General features: G+C 39.7%; 1 protein-coding gene across 1 annotated transcript in view; it reads left to right on the top strand.

Moving 5' to 3' along the window:
• Positions 1-19,752, top strand: part of MCCC2 (methylcrotonoyl-CoA carboxylase 2) — a 72,404-nt gene extending 52,652 nt beyond the window's left edge. The window contains exons 11-17 of the mRNA XM_032278835.1: positions 3,535-3,607; positions 6,354-6,430; positions 9,363-9,429; positions 12,209-12,365; positions 13,184-13,298; positions 15,485-15,570; positions 19,281-19,752. Coding sequence (XP_032134726.1) covers positions 3,535-3,607; positions 6,354-6,430; positions 9,363-9,429; positions 12,209-12,365; positions 13,184-13,298; positions 15,485-15,570; positions 19,281-19,398 — 693 coding nt within the window. The 3' untranslated portion in view covers positions 19,399-19,752. The remainder of the gene's footprint in view (positions 1-3,534; positions 3,608-6,353; positions 6,431-9,362; positions 9,430-12,208; positions 12,366-13,183; positions 13,299-15,484; positions 15,571-19,280) is intronic.
• The last annotated feature ends 5,682 nt before the right edge of the window (positions 19,753-25,434 follow it).

Here is a 25,434-nt window from a genome sequence, read left to right as displayed (position 1 = left end):
TTTTTTTGAGACAGAGTCTCACTCTCATCCAGGCTGGAGTGCAGTGGTGTGATCTTGGCTCACTGCAACCTCTGCCTCCTGGGGTCAAGCAATTCTCCTGTCTCAGCCTCCCAAGTAGCTGGAACTACAGGCCAACACCACCAAACCCAGCTAATTTTTGTATTTTTAGTAGAGACAGGGTTTCACCATATTGGTCAGGCTGGTGTTGAACTCCTGACCTCAGGTGATCCACCCACCTCGGCCTCCCAAAGTGCTGAGATTCCAGGCATGAGCCACTGTGCCCAGTGTAGGAAGTGTATTTCTTAAATAATAAGACTTAAAAGTCTTAAAAATGACTCCTTGATCCATGGGCTACAGAGTGGATGTTATGATAGCCGGCATGACAAGAACATTCATCTCTTTGTGCATCTCCATTAGAGTCTTGAGTGACCTGGTATATTGTCAATGAGCAGTAATATTTTGAAAGAAATCTTTTTTTCTGAGCAGTAAGTCTCAACAGTGTCCTTAAAAATTTATTAAACCATGCCACAAATACATGTGCTGTCATCCAGGGTTTGCTGTTACATTTGTAGAGCACAGGCAGAGTATATTTAGCATAATTCTGCAACTTATAGTCACCAGCTGCATTAGCCTTTTTTAATTTTTTTATTTTTATTTTTCAGACGGAGTCTTGCACTGTCACCCTGCCTCCTAACTATCTGAGATTATAGGTGCCCACCACCGTACCCAGCTAATTTTTGTATTTTTAGTAGAGGTGAGGTTTCACTATTTTGGTCTGGCTGGTCGTGAACTCCTGACCTCATGATCTGCCTGCCTGGGCCTCCCAAAGTGCTGGGATTACAGGCATGAGCTACCACACCCAGCCTGCGTTAGCTTTTAATGAGAGAGTAAGCCTGTCCTCTGAAGCCATGCACTGACTTCTCTCTAGCTACAAAAGTCCAGATGGCATCTTCTTCCACCAGAAGGCTGTTTCATCTATATTGAAAATCTATTGTTTAATGTGGCTACCTTCATCAATGATCTTAGCTAGATCTTCTGCATAACTTGCTGTAGCTTCTATAATACATTAGCATTTGCTGCTTCACCTTATACTTTTGTGATACAAATAGCTGTTTTATTTTTTAACCCCATGAACCAATCTCTGCTAGCTTTGAATTTTTCTTCTGCAACTTCTTCAACTATTCAAGCCTTCAGGGAATTGAAGACAGTTAGGACCTTGCTCTGGATTAAAGGGAATGTTGTGGCTGGCTTGATTTTCTATCCAGACTACTCAAACCTCCATATCAGCAACAAGGCTGTTTTTGCTTTCTTAACATTAGGGATTTTTTTGTGAAGATAAGTGAATGTACTTTATGTGGCCGGGTGGTGTTAAGTGTAAAGCAAATACAATATTGTTTTTTGTTTGTTTGTTTGTTTTGTTTTTGAGATGGAGTTTCACTCTTGTTGCCCAGGCTGGAGTGCAATGGAGCGATCTCGGCTCACTGCAACCTCCGCCTCCTGAGTTCAAATGATTCTGTTGCCTCAGCCTCCCATGTAGCTGGGATTACAGGCATGCACCACTATGCTTGGCTAATTTTTTGTATTTTTAAGAGATGGGGTTTCTCTGTGTTGGTCAGGTTGGTCTTGAACTCCCAACCACAGGTGATCCACCCACCTTGGCCTCCCAAAGTGCTGGGATTACAGGCATGAGCCATTGCACCTGGTCTACAATATACTTTTACATGAAATGGCCCTAGATTGCTGTGCCCTTTGAGCAGCCATATCTCTGTGTGGAAGAATGATAGTTGTTAAGTGCTGATTGCCTGGTAAACGTACAATTTTTAGATGTATGTAGCACCCAAAACAGACAACTATTATATTCCATTATATTATTGGATCTTTTAGGAAAATAACTAAAAAATAATTTAGAGTAAACTTACTTGATGGTGAAAAAGATGTTGGGAAGCATTCAGTCAGCTTTCAGCCCTTGCATCTTACAAAACAATTTTGATTGATGTGCTAAACAGAAAAAGGGAAGTACAAACTATGTAGAAAAATAGTATGTATCATTTAAAACGGTTTTTGAAATTGAAAATGTGTTTCATGTTTCGAACTCCTTGCAGTAGTCCTGATATACAATAAGCCCCAGGGATAAACTACTTAGTAATTTACACTCCTTTATACATATGTGGGTGATCCTTCAAGTATACCAGATTTAGAATCAATAAGTCTTTATTAAGGGCTTAATAACAGTGATAGCCACATTTTAAAAAAAATTTTATTTGTATTTAAAAAAATTTTTTATTATACTTTTAAGTTCTGGGGTACATGTGCAGAACGTGCAGGTTTGTTACACAGGTATACACATGTCACGGTGGTTTGCTGCGCTCATCAACCCGTCATCTATATTCGGTATTTCTCCTAATGCTATCCCTCCCCTAGTTCCCCTCCCTGCCACAGGTCCTGGTGTGTGATGTTCCCCTCCCTGTGTTCATGTGTTCTCATTGTTCAACTCCCACTTGAGTGAGAACATGCGGTGTTTGGTTTTCTGTTCTCGTGTTAGTTTGCTGAGAATGCTTTCCAGCTTCATCCTTTAAAAAAAACTCATCTTTTTATGCTGCATAGTATTCCATGGTGTATACACATGCCACATTTTCTTTATCCAGTCTATCATTGATGGGCATTTGGATTGGTTCTAAGTCTTTGCTATTGTGAACAGTGCCACAGTAAACGTATGTGTGATATGCCCTTTAATGAGAGTCTGGCAATATGTTTTAGTTAGCATTTTATTTTATTTTATTTTACCTTTTAATTTCTTTTGTACATTGTTAACTAATAGTGCTGTTTATTCTTTTATTTTTTCTAATTTATTATTTCTTGCTGGAAGGAATAGCAGTTTTTACATTTTTTTTTTTTTTTTACATTTTTTGTTTAGCACTTTTTACATTTTTTTTTTTTTTTTTAAACAGATGAGGAAACTGAAGCTTAGAGAATTTTCTAGTTTCTCAGTGGGAGAGCTAGGAGTCAGAGCTGGCTCTTCATCTCAGCATGATTTTTATATGTTCCTACTTCCTTACAAGTAGATCGTATCTTCACAGCTCTGTTCCATCCTTCCAGAAATGTGAAGTGACTTACTCCAGGGCACACCGTGGATCCAATCTAGGGTATTCATACCTGATACCTTAGATTGGAGCCTGTGTCTTCTGACTCTGAGCCCTTTCTACAGGCTTTCTGATTGCATCCCTGAATCTCTGCCGGTGCATTTGAACAGTCTTTGAAGCTCTAAGCCTAGCAATCAGCCCTTGGAGCCTTTCCTGCTTTTCTTGCATACAGCATGGTGCTGTTGCTTTCATAGTGAAGTATAACATCAGAACCCAGAATGACTTCAGAGAATTAACCAGGCATGTCAAATGAAATTCTAGTGAGATTTGCTGTGTAGTGTGAAATTTTGTGAAAGTGACAACTTCACTGTGAATTATTTTCCTATAAGTAACTTTAATATAAAAATTCTTTTGTAATATAATTTCTCAGGGCCATTGTTGTTTTTCCTCTTAGGTCATTGCTAGAATCGTGGATGGAAGCAGATTCACTGAATTCAAAGCCCTTTATGGAGACACATTAGTTACAGGTATAAAGGTGAAGAATTGAAAATACGAACATTTTCTGCTGCTTTGAAAATCAGGAATCTCGTCTCAAGACTTTGATACACTTGGCATGGGCTTTGTCATTGAGAGCACTACAAATGTGTGAGCCAGTTTTCAAAAGGAACTGCTTTATAAAGACAATTTGTAGCTTAATGGCTTCACGGATCCAAATAGTTTAAAATGGTAATAGCTAGATGCTGTGGTGTGGGTCCCTATCTGTGACTTTGTAACATTAGTTGTATAAAAAGGTTCTTATAGAAAAATTAGCAGAAAATACTTGTAGTTATTTTTGTTTTTCTGGATAACTATAATATTTTGAAAATTTTAGCACTGTTTCCTTTATTCTCTAGTGTCCAATTCAACAAGGAAGTTTTATATTGTGCTTAGCTTCTCAGAAGAATATAGAGTGAGTTAATTCTCACAGCCTCTGTGTAGGTCTTAAGCTGATTCATGCAAACATTAGATTGAGATTTCAATATATCAGGTCAGGAAAAACAAAATAAGGATGTTTATAAAAGTTAATTTTTTAAATCTAAAGTGTTTGTAGGCCTTTGAAGAAAAGTATTTGAGATAGTTGCTAGACCTATAATAATCTATTTAAAACAAATGGAAGAACAAATTTTGTGAATTTTACTTGGTCATAAAAAGCTTGAAAATACAGTAGTTAGTCAAAGATAATATCAGAGTAGGAGAAAAACTAGCTGCAGAAATCCAAATTGCAAATATACATTGAGGCTTAAGCAGAAACCACAGTGCTTTGTCCTGGTTTGATTTGTGAACAAAAGAAGGGTTCACACTGGGAGTAGAATTTATGTTTTTGTACTTAGGTGTTTAAGTGATTAAAAGCTTTTTGTTTGATATATAGACAGGATTTGTCACCAAATTGTTCAGGATGTAAGGTCATTGTGTAGCAGTTTAAAACAAGTCAAAGCTCTTTCTGCTTTCCCTGAAGATGGATGGGCTGTCTTTGTCATCTGCTTTTATGGATTTGCCCCGTACTTGCTAAAAGCCGTGTGGTACTTTTGTCCCCTAGAATACACACCTGGTTTCCTTCATCTCTTCTTGACTGTGCTGGAGTTCAAATATGTTTAGGGACAGAGAAGGGGAATGAGAAGGAGAAGAAGGGAATGAGAGGAGGGTGGGGGTGAGGGTGGTGGATAAGAATGGTGGGAGGAATGAGAATGTGGGAGGCATAAAGTGTGAGGAGGTGAGAGGGGAGGACAGAGTTTTCTGGAGCTCAAGTGTCTCTGGAAGTTCCTCAGGGTTTCCTCCTGCTTCACCACTTGCCATGTGTAGCCTCTAGGCGTTTCTTGGACACTGTGTTTTCCCGTTGTAACTCAGGTTTGGATCCGGCAGTTGGCGAAGGCCCTCCCTCCGTGGGTGTCACTAGTAGTGTGTGGACGTGTGCCCTACTCAGCACATCCTGTCTGTGCCTGGAGATCCCTAAGCGGGGCTTAGTGTGGGTTAAATCTAAGTGGTTAACAGGGTTCCACATTTGCAGTGTAGCATCTTCCCAGTGAGCGATGTGTTACATTCCCATGTCTTTGTGCAGTGGGGTAAGAGAGGCAGGACTGAGAATGGATTGCTGGGCTTTTTGGAAGTTTACCCCTTTCTGAATTGCTTCTGTAAGTGGCAGTGCCATTTAGGATGTGCTGCATAGGTTTTTGGCTGGGATTTTAGGACTGAAAGACAAAGAGACATCTAGGTGGCCATCAGTGTTTCATTGTATCGCATTAAATAAACATGATAAATTAGCCAGGCGTAGTGACTACTGGGGCCTATAGTTTCAACTGCTTGGGAGGCTAAGTAGGGAGGATCACTTGAGCCCAGAAGATTGAGCTACAGTGAACCATGATCTCATCACTGCACTCCATCCTGGATGACAGAACAGGACCCTGTCTCATAAATAAATAAAAACACGATGTTTTTAAAAAGTCATAAATCTAGACAAAGTCAGAGTAAAGAAATAAAAAAAAACACCACGTCTTTAAAGATTCGGGCTGGGTGTGGTGGCTCATGCCTAAAATCCCAGCACTTTGGGAGGCCAGAGTGGGAGGAGGATCACTTTAGCCCAGGAGTTCGAGACCAGCTTGGCAACATAACAAAACCCCCTATCTACAAAAAATGCAAAAACTAGCTGGGTGTGGAGGTGAGTGCCTGTAATCTCAGCTACTCAGGAAGCTGAGGTGAGAGGGAGGATTACCTGAAGCTCGAGAATTTGAAGATACAATGAACCATGATTGTGTTGCTGTATTCCAGCCTAGCAACAGAGTGAGACCTTGTCTCAAAAAAAAAAAAAAAAAAAAAAAAAAAAAAATTCAGTTTTCTGGCTTATCAGTGTGTTGACACTCTCTCTTATCTGTTAATTTTTCTTCAATAATTATTTGGTATTCAAAAAATGTTTTTCTAATATCCCTAGTGTCTGGTACATAGGGGTACTCAGATATATTAAGTGAATAAATGGATAATACACTAACACCACTCATTTAACCAAATCATTCAAGACAAAAGGATAACTCTACACATATCATGACTCCTTCTAGAAGCAAAAGAAACCAGACTCAGGGATCTTAGGAATCAGAAGACTGTGACATGAGCTATTTTATACCATAGACATTTGCATTTTAAACTTGGATCTGAAATTAAAGAATGTGTAAATATGCCTCTCTTTGTGAATTAAAAGCCCTTGGAAAAGCACATAACATAAATCTTCTTTGAATTTTCTTTGAGGATTTGCTCGAATATTTGGATACCCAGTAGGTATCATTGGAAACAACGGAGTTCTCTTTTCTGAATCTGCAAAAAAGGCAAGTACTGTTAAAAATAATTCAAGATTTTCTGTTTTAATTTAACATAACGTTGAAGGTCAAATAATGAATTAAAATGTATTGCATAAAAGTATAAAAATGCTTAATCAGATGCCTCAGCAACCAGGACACTATATGTGTGTCTGTGTGTGTGTGTGTGAGAGAGAGAGTGAGGCATGTGTGTGTGTATGCACATGTGTGTATATGTGCATGTAAGTTAGTATTTGAAACAGTTTTTACGGTGGTTTACATTAACGTGCTGTGATTAAGCATCTGGAGCACTATTAAAAATGTACTCATTTTGGCCCGGCGTGGTGGCTGACTCCTGTAATCCCAGCACTTTGGGAGGCCGAGGCAAGTGGATCACGAGGTCAAGAGATTGAGAACATCCTGGCCAACCTGGTAAAACCCCGTCTCTACTAAAAATACAAAAAATAGCTGGGCATGATGGCGCACGTCTGTAGTCCCACTTACTCTGGAGGCTGAGGCAGGAGAATCACCTGAACCTGGGAGGCGGAGGTTGCAGTGAGCCTAGATCACTCCACTGCACTTGAGCCTGGTGACGGAGTAAGTCTCTGTCAAAAAAAGAAGTACTCATTAAAAAAAAAAAATTCTCATAAAATACTTGAGCTATAATTGCTATAGAGGACATGTACATATTCTCAGATGATAGAAAATACTTGTCCTGAAAGTGCTTCATGTCCTGGAGGGACTCAGAGGTCTCATGGTTCAAAGACTCAGGTGGTTCGGAGACATGATCTGTTTATTCTCTTCTGTCCCATTATCAGTTTAACTTTATTGTATTTTTGCTTTTTGGAAATGGGAATAGTGGGTCTTTGTTACTGGACCTGTGGCTTTAAAAGAGGGAGTTCTTTTTATTTATTATTATTTAATCCAGTCCTCTAAGATATCAGAAAAAAGAGGGAGTTCTTGAATATCTTTTGGTTTAGTTATTTGATTTCATATATTGTCTCAGATTTACCTAAACTTGGATAAATATAATTCATATAAAAATGTTTTTTTTTTTTTGAGACGGAGTTTCGCTCTTGTTACCCCAGCTGGAGTGCAATGGCACGATCTCGGCTCACCGCAACCTCCACCTCCTGGGTTCAGGCAATTCTCCTGCCTCAGCCTCCCGAGTAGCTGGGACTACAGGCGTGCGCCACCATGCCCAGCTAATTTTTGTATTTTTAGTAGAGATGGGGTTTCACCATGTTGACCAGGATGGTCTCGATCTCTTGACCTCGTGATCCACCCGCCTCGGCCTCCCAAAGTGCTGGGATTACAGGCTTGAGCCACCGCGCCCGGCCTATAAAAATGTTTTTTAAAAAAATTTTAATTCATCAAACTGCTTCAGGAAATAAAGTGTTTCCTTAAGAAAAAATATGTTTAGTATTGCGTTTTCTCTTGGAATAACAGGGTAAAAGGTCTTTATTGAGGCAGGTAACAGGCATTTAAGCTCTTTCATACCCTAATTGAGGAAGAATTTGTCTTGGTGAAATTTTTTATCAATAAAATTGGTTTTGGTATTCTGCTATTTATTATTACTCCTTCAACTTGATTTTAAAATGAGAACATGAAATTACAAGTAAAGAAAATTTAAAAAAAAAATCCCTTATAATCCTTTATATACCAGAAATAGCTTTTAGTAACATTTTATTACTTTTTTCTTAATATTTTCTTTTTTTTTTTTTAAAAAAAAAAAGATACGCTATAAATGGATAGGTTTTGCTTATTTTCATTTAATAGTGTATAGTCAGTATTTCTCAAAATAGTAAATATTCCTGAAATAATGACTTTTAATGAATATATAATATACTTATTTCAATAGAGGAAATGTCAGACTGAATCCAAACAAACTCTGCCTGATTTTATTTGTCAACTTGGCACAAATAAACCCCAGAGGAGTTGTGTTTGGCCTCAGCCTGACATTTCATTTGTTGAAATAAGCCCCAAAGGTTTATGTGATTTTCTCATTCTTGTAAACGTAGTCATATTGAAGTTGAGCAATTACTTTGCAATTCTGTACCTGACAAGGTGTTTCCAGCAGAGGTTAAAGAGATCATCAAATAGAATAAAACATAAAGGAAATTGTTTATAAGAGTTTCCTTACTCATATAATCTTTAGGGAAGGAATAGTTGTATTTTTGTATCATTAAATAATTTCCTAAACTCAAGGTTAGAAGATCTCTATCACTCATGTAATCTAAAATTCCATTTATTTGGGGGATGTTGGTAAGAAAGATATATTTACTATAACCCTGATGCATGAAAGAATTTCAGATGATCATCAAAATGGAAATGTCATCTTTCATATCCCAGGAGGGTTTTTATATTCTGGCTTTTCTCAAGTGGAGAACTAGAGAATTATCCGGTAGCAGAGTTCAGCAACTTTCATTGGCATCAATTCTTTCTTTTCTGTTACTTAAGTTTCACTTGCTGTTCATAATGTTAGTGATTGACGTCATCCTTGACACAACAAGAGTCTTAACAGTCATGTGCTAGTGATTATACATACAGGTGATTGGGCAAAACAAGTGTAGTTCAAACCTACAGTTACATGTCCTACTGATGATGGAGTAGCACTATATTAGTACTGTTACTCTTAATATAAGGTAAGACTAGCCAAAGGGTATTCTTAGCCAGGAGTAGTAGTACACACCTGTAGTCCCAGCTACTTGGGAGGCTGAGGCAGAAGGATTGCTTGAGTCCAGGGGTTTGAGGCTGCAGTGAGTTATGAATGCACTGCTGCACTCCAGCATGGGCAACAGAGTGAGACCATGTTTCTTAGAAAAATAATAAGAAAAAGAGAGCAATTTTTCAAGTGGGATATTCTTTCTTGTCTCTGGCTGAACTTGTAGTGTTTGTAGAATGCATGATGATTATAGAGTTAATTCCCTTTTAAAAAGATTTTTATGTTATTTGCTTATAGGGTGCTCACTTTATCCAGTTATGCTGCCAAAGAAATATTCCTCTGCTGTTCCTTCAAAATATTACTGGTAAGAAAACAGCTTAATCAGTTTGGTTGTATTGATTCCAGAGCTCTGCCATCAGTGTACTCATGTGTTGGACCGTACACATGTAGACCACTTCCATCAGAGCAGGAAGTTCTACTGGACATGTTCTTTCTGGAGTCCCTTTAAGGGTTAGCACTTTTCTCCATGCATGGTAAATATTCTGAGGAGATGACTCATATTTTCTTTCCCCCAAGTAGCTTGGCCTATAGGTATGTGCCACCATGCCTGGCTAATTTTTGCATTTTTGTAGAGATGTAGTTTCAGTCAGACCATGTTACCCAGGCTGGTCTCAAATTCCTGAGCTCAAGCTATCTGCCTGCTTCGGCCTCCCTAAGTGGTAGGATTACAGGCGTGAGCCACCGCCCCTGGTGGATTATCCTTCTTTTCTAAGCGAAGCCATTTCTGAGTCATGTACATCATCAGCATTCACATGGCCGCCTTTACTCCTGTGTGTGCACATCATACGCCCAGAAAGCAGCAGGAGCACGATCTGATCACTGCAGAGCGCGCTATGCTTTTCCCAGGACTCTTAATCCTCGAGATTTCAAGCACGTGCTACAGTCTTCCCTTTTATTGTACAGTTAATTCTATTTGAAGCAACAGCGTTTTAAAATGTATGTGTACTACCCTGAACCAAAGTCTGAGGATTTGAGTTTTGGCCGCAAAGAATGGTATGACTAAAGTGAGGTATGTCACCTCTCTGGACTTCATACTCCAGAGATGACCTTAACATGGTGGATAAATTGATTTTTAAGGTCTGTTATGGTTCAAGAGAGTTCTCTTTCATAGAATTCTCGGGTTCTCTGGTATCCTTCATTGTATGTTGCAGAGTGTCTTACATATACAAGGCACTCAGATATGTTGGTTAGCAGAAAACTACATCCCCCATCCCAGGCTACCTTAGCTTCAAAGGGAGGAGAGGCTCTTCGTAGTTGTTGGGATCAGGCATGCCTCTATGGGAAGGAAGAGTAGGCTCTTGACAGTCAACAGGGCTTGAAACAGTACTGGTACTAAAGCATCTTCATCCTGTGCACTACTTAGGTTCATGATATTTGGTTAGATGAGTGTTGAGAGGAGTTATATCCAAATGGCAGTCGAAGCGGGTCCTGTGTGGCAACCCATGTACAAGGGCAGATAGAAAGGGTGGGGCCTAACTATACCCAAGTTCTTGTTTCTAATCATGATTCCTGGATTATTAACCACCAGGCATTAAAACTCTGTGGTTTGAAGATACCTATATTTTTGTTTTGTTTTGGCCTTCTACGGTCAGAGAGCAGAGGTTGAGTTTATTTTTTCAGCTTTGCATTTGAGGTTCCTATGGGATATTCACCTGGAGGCATTATAGGCAGGTGAGTAAGTCTCAGCACAGGAGAGGTGTTTATTAGAGATGAAAATGTAGACATCATCAGAATATGGAGGTGGCTTTAAAGCTGTGGGAAGAGATAAGAACATCCCTGAGAGAAGAGAAGAAGGTTCAATGACAGTCTTCAAGTATCTCTGATTTATTCCTTTTTTTTCAAGAGTAAAGAAAGACGGGGAGCATGATTATGCAGTTTTCTTAGGAAGGAAAAGGATTTGAGAAAGCCAGGTGAGATGCTTCATTCTTCTGTTTGAAGGCAGGATCCCCTCCAGAGAATAGAGGGGTGGTGGGTCAGGTTAGGGTGGGTGAGAGCTTGAGGACAGCTGTTATTTGGGGTAGGTATGGTGGGAATGTTACAGGGAGTCAAGGCTGGGGAGATGAGCTTTTCTGAGGGCCTAGCTGCACGAAGCAGATGGCGCCGAGTAAAGGGCTGTGCTGCCATTCCTGTGGTGACTGCAGGAGGCACATGTGCTCTGGAGGAACTGTTTGGGTTGAATTGGATGGCCAGATACTGGAGTTTGGGAAAGCAGGGATAGTCAGTGAGGCAGGCGAGTCTGCTGGTCCACAGATGGAAGAAATGCCTTCGCTGGAGACTGGTGGGGGAAGGAGACAAGCAAAGCCCAACTCGGTGTTATAAGGTGGAGGAGGAGGAACCCAAGATCTGGAAGGCAGTGAAGCTGCAGAGCAGCCTCCACAGAGCCAGGGGCTTGAAAAAGTAGAAGGATCCTGTATTAAAATGAAAAAATAGTTTTTTTAACCTTGCTATTGAGTCACTGGCAGGGCCTATTAGCATCCCTATGAAACATTCATCTTTTTGTCATCAAAGTTTTAAAGCATCGCTTTGGAAAAAACAGTCTGTTTTTAAACCAGGTCAGTGAATGCTGAAGCCCTCATGGTTGGGCTCATCGCAGCACTTTGTCCTTAGCCAACCATGTCACATTCTTTTCAGCATCAAGCTGCTGCTTTGAGATTGTCTCTTTTTTAAAATTTTTATTTACTTTTTTAATAGATATGGGGTCTCTCGATGTTGCCCAGGCTGGTCTCAAACACCTGGCCTCAAGTGATCCTCCTGCTTAGGCTTCCTAAATTGTTGGTATTATAGGGGTGAGTCACTGCATCCAGCCGAGATCATCCCTTGAAGATAGATTGCAGCCTCATATTGTTTGAAGGTTTCTGTCTGCATCCAGATGACCTGCTTTAAGAAAATTTAGAAAGTGATTAGATAAAATTTTATTTTATCCTTTTAATGCAAACTTTTTAAGAGTATATTTCACATACAAACATTTTCTTAAGGTGAAAGGCATTTAGTAAAATTAGTAAAACAAGATGTCCTTTTGCTGGAACTGTATTCTGCATATTAATCCCATCACCCAGAGGCTCCCTTTCTGATCTTTCTCTCAGGATTTATGATTGGTAGACAGTATGAAGCTGAAGGAATTGCGAAGGATGGTGCCAAGCTGGTGGCCACTGTGGCCTGTGCCCAAGTGCCTAAGATAACCCTCATCATTGGAGGCTCGTATGGAGCTGGAAACTTTGGGATGTGTGGCAGAGCATATAGGTAGGTTGTTACGATTTTCTCCGAGACAAAGAGACATGCTTCAGGTATAAAATACATGATCAGTTTATTTCAGGTTTATTTGTTACAGAATGGCATTCCCAGATCTCAATCAATTATACTGTAATTTGTATCATCTGGAGGGGCGAAATGAAATTTAGTGTTAAAGGTGTTATTTGGAGCAAATATACAATGGGAATTAAGAAATGCTTGAAGTGGTTGATAATGAAAATGCCACACAGTAAGATTTGTGCAATGCAGCTAAAGTCTGGCTCTGAGAAAGGTTTGTAGCCTTAAAGGCATGCATGGGAAAAGAAGTAAGACCGAAAGTCAGTGAGCTAAGCCTTCAGCTGTGGGAAGGTCAAAGAACAGCATGTTAAACCCGTGACAAACAGAAAGGACATAATGAAGAACAGACATCAGATAGAAGAATCAGGATGGCCCAAAGTTGGTTGGTTTGAAAGGTTAACAAACTCGATAATCCTGCACTTAAACTAAAAAGTAAAGAGAGACTGTACATATAACCACTATCAGGAATGGAAAACAGGACATGACCGCAGATCATGAGAGGATATCATGAACACTTTCATGCCCAGAATCATATGGAGAACTTAGAAATCCCATCTGTGCTCAGGCCCTTCCTCTGGAGTCTAGTCTGGGGAGGGGTTTCCAGCTATTTGTATATTTGTGAAAGCACCACAGATGATTGTAATGTGCAGCCATAATCAAGAACCACTAATTTAAAAGGCAAACATGGGCCTCTGAAAGTCTAGGTTGTGTAATTACTTAATTTGTTTATTCTTTCTTTTTCCCCACCCCAGCCCGAGATTTCTCTACCTTTGGCCAAATGCACGTATTTCAGTGATGGGAGGAGAGCAGGCAGCCAATGTGTTGGCCACGGTAGCAAAGGACAAAAGAACCCGGGAAGGAAAGCAGGTCAGTGCTGTTTTCTCTTGCTTCTCTCTGGGTTTGCCTCTCACCATAAACACCCTGGACCCAAGGAGCAGTGTGCCCAGAAGTCCTTGGTATTCGTGGACCTGGTGCACGCTACCTGGCTGTATTCAGATGGTGCTGCCCTGGAAGTCATTCCAGCAATTGAGGCTCACATGTTTTCTGTCCTTTATCTTTTTACAGCCATTTCATATGGGATACCTTCTTTGTGGTCATTTACGTTTTTTTCAGAATTTCCAGGAAAACACTTTGTTTTTTTATTTTTATTTTTTTTAATTTTGGAGGTAGAATCTTGCTCCTTCACCCAGGCTGGAGTGCAGTGGCGCAGTCTCGGCTCACGGCAGCCTCTGCCTCCAGGGTTCAAGCGATTCTCATGCCTCAGCCTCCTGAGTAGCTGGGATTATAGGCGCCTGACACCACACCAGGCTAATTTTTGTATTTTTAGTAGGGACACGATTTCACTCTGTTGGCCAGGCTGCTCTTGAACTCCTGACCTCAAGTGATCCGCCCACCTCCCAAAGTGCTGGAATTACAGGTGTGTGTCACCATGCCCAGCCAAGAAAACACTTTAAAAACTGCCAGTAAGTATCTGAGGCGTAAAGATGTTTGAGTCTTAGTCATCCGTACTTAGTGAGATTTAAATAAGTCTGATGTACTACTTTGATTTTATGACCAAAAGCAGCAGAATTTTGTTCTTTCTATTTTACTTTTAGATTGCTGTTAAGGATACCCTGAGTGGGAGGTTTCCGTCACCTATTGAGAATTGAGTAACATTATCCTGTGTAGAAATGAAGAAAAATGGAAAGGGCAGTGGAAACGTGATGAAAGGCAAATCAGCAAGCGGCTGCTTTTAAAATGAATTCTTTTGTTTTTGACTCTGTTGGAGATTGTTTTGAAATTTTGCATTAATTTTTATTAGTTCTGTTAACTCTTGCGTAAGCACCAAGTATGAAGATGACGAATGTGTGTTCCTGAAGTTGCTTAGGTGCGCTATTGTCTCACTATGGGAAGGCATGGAATGGAGGGAGTCCTGTCTGCTCCATGCAGGAATCCTCAGGTCTTCCACCTAGATGGTGGCGTGCAGTACCGTAAAGCCAGAGGGTGGTTTCTGCCTCCCCGAATGCATCCACCCATGCCTCATACCCCTAGTTGTATTTTCCAAGCACTGGGAACTCTGGAGACTTAAACTGAGGTTTCAGATTCACTTCAGTACCATTAGTATCAAAGGAAAAGAATAGCTTTGCTTTTGTATGAGTGGTTGGGGTGTTGGGAGTGTGGGTGGGGGAGGTGGGGTGTGAAATTCTACCTGATACTTCAAAGACATGTCTGAAACTCTATGAAGCTTAGCATGGTGATGTCTTATTAAGTAGTTGTTCTTTGATTACTTCAATACACAGGTACCTGAATTCATTCATTTTTATATATTAAACGAAAGCCCAGTGTGTTAATGGTTGTCCCTCATTATTCGTGACCTAGATAATGATATTAAGGTATTAACGTATTTACATAAAAGGAGGTAGGGTTTATTTGAAATAAGTCATTTGTTTCTGGTGTCAAGTTGCTTTTTAAGTTGAAAATAGTTTTCAGGGTTTCAAATTAAGTTCTGAAGATTTTTACATCTGAATTAATTATCACTTTATCCTTGTAATACTGTTGGGAAGGCTGTGAAATTCTTAATTAGGGAAAAATATCTCTCGGTTCTCTGGGAACTTGACTGCAAAGGTTATTCAAGGTTTGGTTGGTATTTTACCCCTTTAAGCTTAAACATTTAAGCTTAAGTTTTAAACTTTGCCTGTTTTGAGTGAAAATCTCATACTTGTTCATGTTCTTAACTTGAGGCTGCTAAGTGAAATGCAGCCCTTTTGTTAGGTTGTGTAATTCACATCCATTATTGTACCCTGCTGTGATACACAGCACCCTTGGTTTTCACCTTATGTGAACTATCAGGATGTTGTCTCAGCTAGGAGAGATGGGATGGGGCACTAACTTGATACGCATGTCTTAGATGAGAGCATATATGTTAATGATCACTTGTAATTTATACATCACCATGCACATGTTAGTTGTAACATTATTATTGATGAAATCTGTTGTTTCTTTTGAGTTGAGGTGATCTAAACAGGGCCAGTTGTTCACTGAAGGTGACTTGCTCGTGGCCTCTTTTCTTTTAGTTCTCCAGTGCTGAAGAAGCAGCTTTAAAAGAGCCCATCATCAAGAAGTTTGAAGAGGAGGGAAACCCTTACTATTCCAGTGCAAGGTGGGAGCCAGAACATCACTAACTCCCTGATGGGTGCATCTGGCGGTCAGGGAGCACCTTTACAGAGCTCTAAGTAGTGGGAATGGTCCCGCACTCATAGGAACTGGAAAGTAACATTTGGACACACTTAATTTTGTACTGTTGTTTCTTTATGATGTGAATGGCTGCTGCTGAAATGCCACCCCTCCTCCTAGCGTCTCTGCACTGTGAACTCACCAGCACTGGTCTGATTCCTGCCTTCCCTTTTCTTGCCCCTAGCAGAGGTGTCTGGGACCTGGAGCGGTCCTGTAGCCCGAGGTGGGCCATGCTAGGAGCCGAAAATAAGTTATAAGCTTGGCTATGTTACTTCAGTAGTTAGTTCTAATTTTTGCTTAAAAACCCCTCTCCTTGATCACTTTGTTTTTACCCCATTTTAAGCATGAGATTGGTTGAACATTTACTGGCATTTGTTCACAAGTATGCTCGTAGGTTTGGAAGGTGATTAGTCACCACCGGGTCTGTGTGTCAGTGCCAAATAATTACCTCACACACCATTGCTGCTGTTGGCTCTGTTTGTTTCTTATACCACTTAATGAAGTAATAAATTATCATGCCTGTCCCAGCTGGAGACCTGCCAGTGCCTGCTTTCACATCTTTCTTCAACAGCTTTAGTGTTCTGCATTCTGAAGACTGATCTAAGCATCATGTTTTCCTTTCCTCCCTTGGGCAGATGGAAAAAAGAAAGTAACTCTTTCTGCATCCTGTAAAATTAGCTTATGTTTTAATTTATGCTGGCGAAGGCAAACTGAAGAGGAGAGGGGAGAGAAAAGAAAATCAGGCCAGGCACAGTGGCTCATACCTGTAATCCCAGCACTTTGAGGGGTCAGGATGGGCAGATTGCTTGAGCACAGGAGTTTGAAACCAGTGGGGCAACATGGCAAGACCCGGTCTCTACAAAAAACATAAAAAAATTGGCCAGGCATGGTGGTGTGCACCTGTAGTCCCAGCTACTCAGGAGGCTGAGGCAAACAGATCAGTTGAACCTGGGAGGTCAAGGCTATAGTGAGCTGCGATCATGTCACTGTGCTCCAGCCTGGGTGACAGAACAAGGCCCTGTCTCAAAAAAAAAAAAAAAAAAAAGCAAAAGTTAGAGTCCATTTCAATCATTTGAATGCTTCCTCGGTGGCAGGCACTGCTCTTGGCACTGGGGATACAAAGACAAAAACATACTGATTTTTTGAAAACATAATTAGTTTGAGCAGACAAATAATATCATTTGTGTATGTGTGTGTGTTTTCTTTAAAGATACAGTCTCACTCTGTTGCCCAGGCTGGAGTGCAATGATGTGATCTCAGCTCAGTGCAATCTCTACCTCCTGACTCAGGTGATCCTCTTGTACCAGCCTCCAAAGCTGGAACTACAGGCATGTGCCACCACGCCCAGCTAATTTTATTGTATTTTTTGCAGAGATGAGGTTTTACCACGTTAGCCAGGCTGGTGTTGAACGCCTAAGCTCAAGTGATCTGCCTCACCCTCCCAAAGTGCTAGGATAACAGGCATGTGCCACCTGTAATCGTGGCTGGCCAGCATTTGTGATTTTTAAAAGGCCTGTTTCTTTCTTAGCTAAATATATATTTTTACAAACAAATTTATGGATATATTTTGTTGTGGTAGGTTGCTTCATTTAATTAAGAACAAAATATTTTAGTCTTTGATTTGAGAACTAAACATGTTCCTGATTTTATCATCGTGTAACAGTCATAGAATAGTCAGTAAATGGAAAGAAGCCGCAGAAAACCATATAAGAGGTTTAAGATGAAATATAAAATATATATTGTTAAGCTATTCTGGTTTTTTTTTTTTCCCCACTTAGGATTTTGATTGAAATACATAGGGACAGCTGAAATATTAAAGTTTGAAAAGTTGTGTATTTTGTGTCAGCCGTTAGCTTGTTTTTCAGCCCTGGCTAAGATAAATCATCTCTTCAGAAAGACTGCATCCTTTATTATTTTCATACTAACATTATTATTATTTTTTAATGGACTACATTCAAGGCAGGAGAGCAGATGGCTTAGAGAGACTTATCTTTGGAAATAAATGTTAAACGACAGTAGGTTTTCTGTGGATCTGTAGATGTTTAACCCTTCTGTTGAAACATTTGGTGGCATGGAGACAGCAGCTTTCTTTCAAAGATGAAAGGATTTCCAAGCCAGTTTCTGGTACCTTCCTTGGGTTTAGTAAATCTCAGCTTCACAGTAAAATTCCCTGGGCTGCTTAGGTTTGAACATGGCTAGATCTGTCTTTTCAGAGACAGAGCTTGTCATTATCAGTTACTGGAACCTATAATGTTTTCCGTAATCCTAATAGGTTACATATGTAGCGTGCCAATTTGCTTCAGCTTGGTTGTTTTTATAATCAAACTTTTATTGGGCATTTCATTAGCACCTCTTACCTGGGGCAGTCTTTTTAACAAACATGATTAAGCAGCCCCTTTATCACATGCTTGCTGTGCTGCAGGCTTCAGAAGGGAGTGTAATCAGTTCACCTGGTTGCAGATGACAGGAGTAGCTTTCTTTTTATTGGGTGTTGATACTTTAGGGTCCCTTTTATGAATGTTTTATGAGCAAAGATTTAATTCATGTCTGTCAATGTAAGAATGGTTTAATAATTGATGCCAGGTCCAGATACTGAAGGCAGTTTGTATAAAAAAAGCAGACTGCCACCTACTAATAACCTTTAAAAAGTAATATTTCTCAGTCATTTTTCTTTATACATTTGAGGTTGTCAATGAAAAGCAAACTAAAATTTCTACTTAACAGTTTCTTCTGCAAGCAGTTTAAAGTTATTACTTGTTTTTCCTATTGTAGCAAAATATAAAGACCTACATTTGAAGGTATCTATTTTATTAATAAAATGTACTGAAGCTGCCCAGGCATGGTGGCTCATGCCTGTAATCAAAGCACTTTGAGAGGCCAAGGCGGGTGGATCACCGGACATCAGGAGTTCAAAACCAGCCTGGTCAACATGTTGAAATCTCATCTCTCTTCTAAAAATACAAAAATCAGTCAGGCGTGGTAACACATTCCTGTAATTCCAGCTACTAGGGAGGCTGAGGTAGGAGAATTGCTTGAACCCAGAGGGCGGAGGTTGCAGTGAGCCGAGATCGTGCCATTGCATTCCAGCCTGGGTGACAGAGCAAGATTCCGTCTAAAATAATAATAATAATAATAATAATAATAATAATAAAATTTACTGAAGCCTATTCAGTAATTTTCATAGTTTCTTAAGAATTCAGAGGGGAGTTGGGAAAGATACCTTTTCCAGTAAAGTTTAAGGTTATTACCTGGGTATATATGGTTCTCCATATTAATGGCAGAATACACCAACTTATTTTGTATATTTGTGTAGGCAGAAAATGAATAGGAAAGTTTTTCCTGAAATAAATAAACATATTTTCCAACCAGGGGTTATTTTGAGATCTCTTGTAAAAGCAGTTCCTTAAGCCTTAAACCTGACATGACATTCTGTGATAGCCTGGGATAAAAGTCATGTCATTTTTCCCACCTTTTCTTCCTCTGTCTTGAACATAGTTTCTGTTGTGAGATTATAGTACATGGATGTTAATCAGTGGATCCATATACCTGAAGAGAAACTTCCTTGGCATTTTGCATGTGGAATGTATAGATGGTAGTTTGGTGGTAAATTCATAACTGTTTTTGTTCTTTTGTCAGGGTGTGGGATGATGGGATCATTGATCCAGCCGACACCAGACTCGTTCTGGGTCTCAGTTTTAGTGCTGCCCTCAACGCACCAATAAAGAAGACTGACTTTGGGATCTTCAGGATGTAACTGGAATAAAGGATGTTTTCTGTTGGACATGTACCAAAAGTGAACACATGTAATAGCCTTAAAATTTTAGACTTTTTGTACATGTGGCTATTACAGTAATTTTTTTTTAACACAGTGCATTGTACTTTTTTCTACCTTACAAAAATCAATGAGTATATTTATTTAATGAACATCAATTCCCTTTCAATTTTCTTAGAGAAATTTCTCTGTGGCTCAGTTTTACCACCCATAAAGTTGAGACAAATTTACAGGTATCCTTTCTGACCCACAAAGTACGAAAAGTTCTGGAATCTGTAAGCTCAGTCTTGTAATCTGTGTTATTGAGATGATTAATATAAAGTTGTACTTTCACTGCAATAATTGTTTTGCTGATTATGCTTGGTGATATTTGTGCACTTATTTTGAAAGGTGTCTGTTACTTCTGTGGTATTAAGTGCCCTCACACTGCTGTGCGGCCATCACCACCATTCAGCTCCAGAGTTCATTCTCAGTGCCAAACTCAAACTATACTCATTCAAACAATAGCGCTCCCATTTCCCCTCCTCCCAGCCCCTGGCATCTTATTATTATTTTTTAAGACAGAGTGTTGCTCTGTCACCCAGGCTGAAGTGCAGTGGCATGATCTCAGCTTACTGCAGCCTCTACCTCCTGGGTTTAAGTGATTCTCATGCCTCAGCCTCCTGAGTAGCTGGGATTACAGGCGTGTGCCACCTTTTCTGTTTTTATTAGAGATGGGGTTTCACCATGTTGCCCAGGCTGGTCTTGAACTCCTGACCTCAAGTGATCCACCCGCCTTGGCCTCCCAAAGTGCTGGGATTCGAGGCATGAATGCCCAGCCACATATCCTTATTCTTAAATGTATATGTTTCTCCTGGTTTGATTTATTCTTGGTGGGCCATTTCAGTCCCCCTCATGGCTTCAGTTGTCATCTAAATGCAGACCATTCCTGCCTTGACAGTTCTTAACCCAGCTATCCCCTGAGCTGCACCCTGCATATCCAGTAAGTCTACTGGACATCTGCACTGGTTTTCATGGAGGAACCTGTAGCTTGCTCATCAAATCCTACTGATTTTCACTATCCCCTGAGTTTCTCCACTTATTTTTGGCTTTAATTGTCACAGGCCTTAGAAGAGGTCTGCCTGCCTCCAGTCTTACCTAGTCCAGTCTATCTACCCGCTGGAGTGAGAATGGCCATCCTGAAGTGATAATGTCATGTTACTCCCTTCAGTGATTTCTTATAGAAGTGCCAGTTCCTGAATGCCACCAAGATCTTAATCTTTACATCTTTAATCTTACCTCTTTGTCTCCTCCTTTACACAGAATGGCTCCAGCTGTTCTAGCTCTCTTTCAGTTCTTTGAACCTTCCCACCTTAGGATCTGTAAGGTTCCCTCTGCCCAAATTGTTCTACTCTCCCTTCTTCAACATATCCTTCAGTTTAAGCACTCACATCTCTCAGTTTAAACTCCACTTCCTTAGGGATATCTCTCTCTGTGACCTCCCCTGTGCTGGATTACCTTCCGTACTCTATGCTCTTATAAAACACTATCTAAATCACTCCTCAGTAATTGCATAGCATTTCATAGGTTTAAATGAAATATTGGTTGGCTTCTTGTTATTTTCCTCCCTTATTCCTTCCTGTCTCCATTGTTAAGCACAATTATTGGCATAAAAGAGGTTTTCAATACCGATTTTTAGACTGCATTCTAGCCTGGGCAATAAAGCAAGACTTCTGTTCTCTCTCCCTCTTTCTCTTCCACTTTCTTTCTCTCATTTTTTTTTTCTTTCTTTCTCTCTTTTTTCCCAAAAAAACCACTATCTACTTTCTTTTTCATAAACTCAACATTTTACTATAAACATTTCTCTAATGTACTCCTGCTAGAATGTAAGCTCCATGAGAGCAAGGATTCTCCTGTTTACTCTGTACCTCCAATGCCCAGCACTTGTAGATGCTCAAATATTTGTTGAATGAATGAAAAGTCCATATTGTAATTGATGTCCTCAGGCCACATAGTTTTAAAATTAGGTGATTGATTATATGACTGAATAGCACTATCAAATGTTTTCCTAATAAAATCAATATTTCAAACATTTGTGTGTGATATTTAATATTTCAAACATTTGTATGTGATATTTAACATTTCACACATTTGTATGTGATGTTCAGTGTGTTTCAGGAAGTCAATTGAGGTTTTTTTTTTTCCTTTTTTGAGACGGAGTCTCACTCTGTCACCCAGGCTGGAGTGCAGTGGTGTGATCTAGGCTCACTGCAACCTCCGACTCCTGGGTTCAAGCGATACTCCTGCCTCAGCCTCCTGAGTAGCTGGGACTACAGGCGTGCACCACCATGCCCGGCTCACTTTTGTATTTTTAGTAGAGACGGGATTTCACCATGTTGGTCAGGCTAGTCTCCAACTCCTGACCTCATGATCCACCTGCCTTGGCCTCCCAAAGTACTAGGATTACAGGTGTGAGCTACCGCACCCGGCCTCAATTTATTTTTTGTGGGGAGTATACAGATAGATGATCAAATTCAGTCATAGGTTACATTTTTAGAAGAAGCATGTTGTTTTAAAATAGTAAGTTATATTAAATTTTTAATTAAAATATGCATCTATGTCAGAAAAAAGAATTTTCTATATCAAGACTATGTTATATTTCTTTGGTAGGAACCATTAACAAGTCAAGCATTCATGGATATTTTAGGAGTGCTTTTGCCTTTCTGGGAAGAAGCTGGTCATCAACAAAACTACATTTAAGTGAATTGGCTTTTTATTTATGTTTCTAAAGGCAGGATCTTGCTATGTTGCTGAGGCTAGGCTCAAACTCATGGGCTCAAGCAATCCTCCTGCTTCAGCCTCCCAAGTAGCTGGGACTACAAACTTGTACCACTACACCTTGCTCTGTTTTGTATATTTTATCCAACAATAAACATTTGTAATTGTTTTACCAAAATAGGTAGTATTTAAAAAAACATTTTGATTATTGTAAATATGAATTCCAGCAAGGATTATATGAGCTACTTGGAATTTGAAGAAATATGCATCAAGTTAGGCTCTAAATTTGCCCCTGCTGGTACTTAAAGAATGAAAAAGACAAGATTACTTCCATTTTTCAGTTTATAAGAACTGTGCTTTCAAATAGAATTTGTTAAAAAAAAAAAAAAACTACACCAGCAGAAGGCACTATTTAATGTTTGAGTGACACTTGATTATTTGCCAACAAGCTTATGTGCATTTCTCTCCAGAGAGAGACCATATGTTTCCTTCACAGGGATAAATCAAAGCAGGTTTTGGAATGATTTCATTAATAAGATTATTTTTGAGAGGGCACATTAGTTCTAAAATGCATTGAGGGTGGTTTTCTGGAAGATCAAATCTCCACTAAGAGTCTTACTGATTTTTTTTCTTAGAGATCTTTTAATGATTGTTTCTGAAGTTTCATATATGGAAAAATGGCAAGAAGGTGAACTGATTATAATAGCCAGCTGTCATTCATAACATTTCTCTTAAAATGTTACAAATAAGATACAATTAATATTTAATGATGACATAGATTTTAATCATTTTGACAAAAACTTTGATGCCTTTCCACTAAACACTTAAACTAGTTTGTTTCAGCTGGGTACCCTGGCTTATACCTGTAATCCCAGCACTTGAGGAAGCTGAGGCAGGAGGGTTGCTTGAGTGCAGCCATTTGAAAACAGCCTGGGCAACATAGCAAGACCCTGTCTCTACCAAATAAATAATAAATAAATAAATAGATAATTAAATAGTACTTTTATTTTATGTGCTTCGAATTTTCTAGCAACTGGAACCAGAGGATCTTGAGGATTAAGTTGAATGAAATTTCTATGGCCCCTTTATCTTTCTAGGCAAATGTACATTCCAGATGGGGAGGCCTGTAATTGAGTTGACTGTGTAACTTACCCACATTGGGGCTTTTGAGAGTGAGAAAAAGGGGGTCTTAGTAATGACTACACTGGGAAACAGGTCTGAACTGGGACCAATTCGTCCCAGCATGAACTGGGATGTGTGGTCGCTGCCTGTAACATCATCATGACTGAATACATTGACAGCATGTCAGCTTTTGAGAATTCTTAGAAGCCATCAGCTCAGATACCTGCTTTATGACTTTAAATATGGACTTCAGTATGATACCAGTCACATCATATGTGTGCATTAGCATTCTAGGGAGACATTTAATTGATCCTAGAGGAGACTTTACCATAGGGCAGGGATGACTTTATTTCCCAACTGTTAGTTTTCTGAGATCAGTGGTTCGATATGTTTGACAGCTTTCTGTTTCACAAGGGTGACCCAACTCACAGGTTTGTGCCACTTTTTAGGGTAAGGGAGAGAGGCATCTTTGAGGGAGAATAAGGTCTTTGGAGATGGTGATTTCACAGAGAAGTTGTCAAAGGGAAAATATACCTAGAGCTAGATGTTAGGAAGTAATCTGGAGGAAAGACAAAAAATTTTTTTTTGAGGCAGGGCCCCCTTCCAGTGCGCAGGCTGGAGTGCAGTGGCATGATTTTGGCTCACTGCAGCCTCTGCCCCTTGGGCTCAAGTGATCCTTTAATCTCAGCCTCCTGAGTAGCTGGGACCACAGGCATATGCCACCACGTCTGGCTAATTTTTGCATTTTGTAATTTTTGTTTTAGTAGAGACGGGGATTCGCCATGTTGCCCAGGCTGGTTTGAAACTCCTGGACTCAAGTGACCCACCTGTCTCGGCCTCCCAAAGTGCTGGGATTACAGGCATGAGCTGTCGTGCTCAACTGAGGAAAACAATTTTTTTAAGTGTAATTCAGTAAGTGTTGATTATAAGAAGTGAACTCAGAAGAAAAACAGAATTTTAGAAAACTCAGGTTAATTTTAAATGTTTCTGTAGAAAATGTACTCAATATTTTCAGCCACAGCACTGTTAATAATATTCCCATATCTATTGAATAATTAGAAATAATTTTTTTGCAGAAATGCTGTACCACGTTATTCTGTAATCTGTGTTTTCACTTAATGTATTGTAAATATATTGAACTGTTTACATGAAATTTAATATTCTGCAATAATTTTTGTTTATGCATTCGTTGGTTTAACAACTTTATTGACATATTATTGACATACAGCAAACCACACATATTTATTTTTATTTATTTATTTTTTTGAGACAGAGTCTCACTCTGTTACCCAGGCTGGAGTGCAGTGGTGCAATCTCAGCTCACTGCAACCTCTGCCTCCTGAAATCAAGCGATTCTCCTGCCTCAGCTTCCTGAGTAGCTGGGATTGATTACAGGTGCCCACCACCATGCCCAGCTAATTTTTGTATTTTTAGTAGAGATAGGGTTTCTCCATGTTAATCAGACTGGTCTTGAACTCCTGACCTCAGGTGATCCACCCACCTTGGTCTCCCGAAGTGGGATTACAGGCATGAGTCACTGTGCTCGGCCAAATATTTTGCAATAATTCTGATGTTGCATGATAATACATTGCAGGAATGCTCTCTTTGATTTAACTACTCCTCTATTATTGTACATGTAGGTTATTTCTGGTTTTCCACATTACAGATAATGCTGCAGTGAACATCTGTTTAGTTTCTTTACATATCTGTGATTATTAGGATACTTTTTTAGCAATGGTATTGTTGGATAAAAGTGTACAGATTAAAGTATACGCAGATCTTTAAGACATGTTGGTAAGTTTTGCTCTGTAAGTGTACATTGATATAAGTTGCTGGATGTAATGATGACTCTGGTGTTTTTAGATACAGAAATAGCTTCCCACAGAATTAAATTGTTTCACATAAAGCAGTTTTCCCTTTCACTGTTAAAAGTTGTACCTAGACCAGGGTTCATGCCTGTAATCCCAGCACTTTGGGAGGCTGAGGTGGGCAGATTGCTCAAGCTCAGGGTTTGAGACCAACCTGGGCAATATGGTGAAACTCCGTCTCTACAAAAAAATAAATAAAAATAAAGGAGGCTGAGGTGGGAGGATCACTTGAGCCCAGGAGGCCAAGGCTGCAGCGAACTGTGATGGCACC

This window comes from Sapajus apella, unplaced genomic scaffold (genome assembly GCF_009761245.1).
Source record: "Sapajus apella isolate SASKATOON/1434 unplaced genomic scaffold, GSC_monkey_1.0 scaffold1, whole genome shotgun sequence".
NCBI lineage: Eukaryota > Metazoa > Chordata > Mammalia > Primates > Cebidae > Sapajus > Sapajus apella.
This window is presented reverse-complemented; position numbering and strand designations above follow the sequence as displayed.